We start from the raw sequence: 4,747 nt of genomic DNA, 5'->3' as shown, positions 1-4,747 counted from the left end.
GGAGACCTGTTAGACAATAAACAAAAGGGAATCTACAGTTGTGCTGCATGTGGCTTTGATTTGTTCAGGTAATATTGCGTAGTTCACTAATGATCATCATCATCATCATCATTCCTCTTTCTTTTTTATTTTCTCTCTCTTTCTCTTCTTCTCCTCCTTCTCCTCCTTCAGTTTTATTAGTATTTGAGCCAAACAAACAATGCGTCACCCATTATGTGTCTGAATTTGGGTTGAACCCTACCCCAGTTTACAGGACAATTTATTTTCCAATAGGTAATCTTAACCCATAATTTAAAAAAGTACTATATCTGGGCGGGGTCCTTTGAACTTCCCATGGTGGGCAGGAGGTCATTTTTTTGTGTCTTCTATCCCCTTACAACTGTTTTCCAAGATGTTCTTTTGTCTTTGTCTTGGAATAAGATTGCTTGGTTTTGTCCTGTCCCTTGCTTCGAGTCCTTAGCTAAAATGGAAACTGTCAAACGTTTAGTATTAGTTTTGGAGATTTTTTTTTTTTTTACATTGTAAATCTTCTCTCTGTTATGTATTGTTAGATATGTTTTCTGTTAGGAATATATTCCATAAACATTGGAGTGTATTCTTCCTAACCAACTTCCCTGTAGTCTCAACTCCTGATGTTCTTCTTACTCATTGTATCTATTCAGCTCTACAACAAAGTTTGACTCTGGGTCTGGCTGGCCTTCCTTCTTCGACGTCGTCAAGGACACGACAACGGGCATCTCCAATGTTGAAGTGAAGACTGACTCCACCCATGGCATGACCAGGACTGAAGTGTTGTGTGGAAGGGTAAGCCAGCCACTGCACCAAAGTCCATTGTATTAATAATAATAATAATAATAATAATAATAATAATAATAATAATAATAATAATAATAATAATAATAATAATAATAATAATAATAATAATAATAAAATATAATAATAAATAATAATATTAAAATATAATATAATATAAAATAATATTGATAATAATAATAATAATAATGCACATTTATATTGCGCAACCTATCCCCCTGGTTGGAGGCTCTGGGCACATTACAAATAAAATTGTCATATCGAAAAAGAAAAATACACACTAACAGCCACCCTCTCCCACCACCAACTGCCTCAAACACGCCAATACCACACACACTCATCAACATCCACACATACCACATAAACACACTTGCAACACAACACATTCATGACTGGTACGCAAGAAGCATTTACAGCTGATCACAAACCATAGGCTTTTTGAAAGTAGTATGTTTTTAACCGATTTTTTTAAATGTTCAGAGATGGGGATCTTCTTAATGGAGCAGGGAGTTCATTCCAAGTAAGAGGGGCAAAATGGGAGAAAGATCTTTCTCCAGCCTTTAATTTGGTCCTGGGTATTTCAAGCAGGTCGTTTGATATATTATCAAGAAAAATTTCCAATGTTTTTATGCCTTTATTTAAATCCTTTTTTTTCCAATATAAAGATCTGATAAAGTATAAATTATGAAAGAGTTCCAGACAAAGCAGAGAGAAAAATAGAAGAAGAAAAAACATCCCCTAAAAATTAGCTTGTCTCAACTAGGATTGAGCCTCAAACTCAAACCACGTGATTCAATTTGTGTTCTCTTTACTTTTCCAGTGCAATTCCCATCTAGGGCATGTGTTTAACGATGGCCCCCAACCAACGGGTCTACGGTTCTGCATCAACAGTGTTTCTATGACATTCAGGGCCGATGATGGTGCTGGTGGTAGCAAGAGCCCCATGTAAATTACTTTATTATATGTGATATTTAAGTACTATTGAAAGAATGATCGAATGAATGAATGAATAACTAGCTCAGCAGTTTTTGTTAGTGTATGCTGTTATTTTTCCTGTGTCATACAATGGATACTGTCAGATATGACACAAGACACAGATTAATTTCCAATCTTGTTTTTTTTTTTTTCTTTGCTTTAATTTTTGCTTCTCAGAATTTTATGATCAATATCAGGTCTCTTAACTGACTCAATCCTAGAGATCTTTGCTACTTTTCAAAATTGGAAAAAATGTATTAAAAATGAGCATGTGTATAGATAGTTTTATTCAACTACCATTAACATGTAAAAACTAAATACATTAGCTTTGATACTTCGCCTATAATTTGTCTCATAAAAATGTAATAAATAGGCAAGGGGTAAAAGTAATCCGGGTAAACTACGGATATAGTCGGTGTTAGGGTTGAGTGAGTTAATTTCTTGGGGACCTTGTGACTCAAGACGATAAGGGAATGATCCTAGTTCAAGTCTTGAATGTGTCAGATTTATTAACGTGTGATGCACTCGGTCCATTCAGCAGTGAAAGGGCTGTTCAATCTAATTTAGGTTTGGTGGAAAGTCGGGAAGTTTCTTTTCTTTTTGGTTGATGTCCTTACTTGAGGATAATGAATAATGGTTGTTTCTTCCGCCTTTTTCACAGTATAGAAACTTTCCCTTGCTTCATATGCCTTGTGGCGTCAAAGATTTCCTTTTTATTTTTATTCACCATCAGTCAAACTTAAATTTAAATCTTTAAAAAAATGCCTCTCCAGTCTCTCTAATAAATTTAGAATCAGATCCATATTTGGAACATTTTTAAACAAGATTGGAATACTCAGATTGATATGATTGAAATAAAATGTTAAAATGTTAAGCTGAGATATAATATCCTTTGTAATGTGATACAGAATTTTATTGAGTAGAAATGAACAAATATAACTTAAAATGGCTGAATCTTTTACGTTTAGGCCTGAGAACAGATAACATAATTTTTCTGTCTTCATCATGGGAGTAATTGTAACATGTTGACTGATGCCTCATTGTAGTGCGAGTCTGATTTCTGTACATTTGTCCAGTTGAAAACGGGTAGGTCTACATAAATAACAGGAGAATATCACTGTTTGATGGTGACAGGGTGTCAGAAACAATCTTAACTAAAAATCATTTATAATTTATACAGTGGTTTTCACAGATTAACCATGCCCAATGCGCTTAACAATGTTTAATTTATTCCCCCAGCAGGCCACATGAAACCATATTTCCATTTCACGTAGTACCAGTTGCGCAAACTTTTGTACAAACACTCTCACAAAATCTGTCACTGCCTTTAGCCAGGTATTCATTCATTCCTGAGTCGAATGACTCCATGTGTGTAAAGTGCCCTACCCAAGGACACAGCATGAAACTGATAATGTTCTAGTTACTTTTTAAGTCAAGTACTATTTGAGACATGGGGTTCTTGTTCATTTAAATACAATGCAGTTTTGTAATATATAAACTATTATAATAATAATTCAAGTATTACAAATAGCAAAGCAATATGGTCTTTGTTTGGTGTGTAGATGGTACAAAGTTTGACTCCCTGCAATACTGTGGGTAAAGATAAAGGGAGTAAATCTGACTCATGAATGAACAACACAAAACAAACGACGTGTCGGCCCTTGACCTTTATCAATTGCTGTGGGGCCTTGAGCAAATCATCTCGCTCTGGCTCATTTTGGGTGTTGCACTACAGCCTCAGTTATCGTAGTCTTCCCTTGGAATAGACCCGATAGACAAATTTTCCCACTGGGTATGAATAAACAGAATTTATTTATTTATTCATTTTTTATTATTTGGGCGAATGGAATGGGTGTTGGATTATAACATTATAATTTGGCTTTTTATTTTAAAGACCTAATACAAATTTTATGAAAGATAAGTTGTTGATGTTGATATGATCTATTTTTTTTTTTAATGTGAAAGATAGTGCGATATCTACTAATAAATGTGCTAGAGATCACAAGCCAAAACTAACACTCACCATAAATGACATGCAACATCGCTTGTGAGATGCTCTTATTGATATTGGCAAGGTACTCGCTTTGCACTGGAGTTCTGTGAGAGAATATGAGTAAAGAGCGGACCTTTTCCTCGCTCTCAACTTTGCAGTGCCCTAAGTGGGACTCGAACCAGGGGCCTATAGGTCAGAAGCTGAGCGTCATATTTGGGAAAACAGAAAGTCGAAAAAAAAAAACAAAAAAAAAACAGTTTTTAAAAGGCACTTTTTAAAATCTGGATCTGGTATCCTCAGTATGGAACATCATGCATGTAACAAAAGTAAGCAATTTATTTCACCTGCACATTTTGCAAAAGAAGAATTGGGTTTTCTCAAACTCAAATTGTGGAAAACAGAGCATGCCAATCTCGCTTGAGAAAAAAAAAAGATATTCTAGTTTCTTTTCGTTTTCTTTTTTCTCCAATGATTGTAATAATAAATATGTTGAACTAATACACTTGCCCACTGGCACTGTGATATCGATGTTAAATCCAGGTGCTTTATTTCTCATTCTTTTCGTTAAGGATGTAGAGATGAGCCTACAAGAGCCAATAAGTTCATTCAGATTTATTTTTTTTGGTGTTAATTTATGGAAATATTTAAAATCATATTGATGTATGTATTATTTGTTAAACAGCCTATGCATTTTGCCTTTTAACTTGATGAAATAAATTCTAAACTACTTTATGTGATTGATTGGCAGTGTTGTTTTTATTGATGGAATAAATAAATTGTTTTCTACTTGAACCCAGTTGACATTGAATCAATGCTTTGAGTGGGGGAAAAAAGCATATTGACCGTAGCATTATAAATAATTGCGCACCATTTCACTATAAACAGAGCACTCACCGTTGAAGTTCAGAACCATCCCTGTTTATGGAAGATGCTTGTCAGAAGTGCTCAGATGATTAAAAATTACCA

The 4,747-nt window shown here is 34.5% G+C and overlaps 1 protein-coding gene across 1 annotated transcript in view; it reads left to right on the top strand.

Moving 5' to 3' along the window:
• Positions 1-4,513, top strand: part of LOC144974441 (peptide methionine sulfoxide reductase MsrB-like) — a 7,367-nt gene extending 2,854 nt beyond the window's left edge. The window contains exons 3-5 of the mRNA XM_078917316.1: positions 1-68; positions 663-804; positions 1,634-4,513. The exon at positions 1-68 is cut by the window's left edge and continues 9 nt beyond it. Coding sequence (XP_078773442.1) covers positions 1-68; positions 663-804; positions 1,634-1,762 — 339 coding nt within the window. The 3' untranslated portion in view covers positions 1,763-4,513. The remainder of the gene's footprint in view (positions 69-662; positions 805-1,633) is intronic.
• The last annotated feature ends 234 nt before the right edge of the window (positions 4,514-4,747 follow it).

Source organism: Berghia stephanieae, chromosome 6 (assembly GCF_034508935.2).
Source record: "Berghia stephanieae isolate SIO BIC M18660-M18661 chromosome 6, UCSD_Bste_1.3, whole genome shotgun sequence".
Classification (NCBI taxonomy): Eukaryota; Metazoa; Mollusca; class Gastropoda; order Nudibranchia; family Aeolidiidae; genus Berghia; species Berghia stephanieae.
This window is presented reverse-complemented; position numbering and strand designations above follow the sequence as displayed.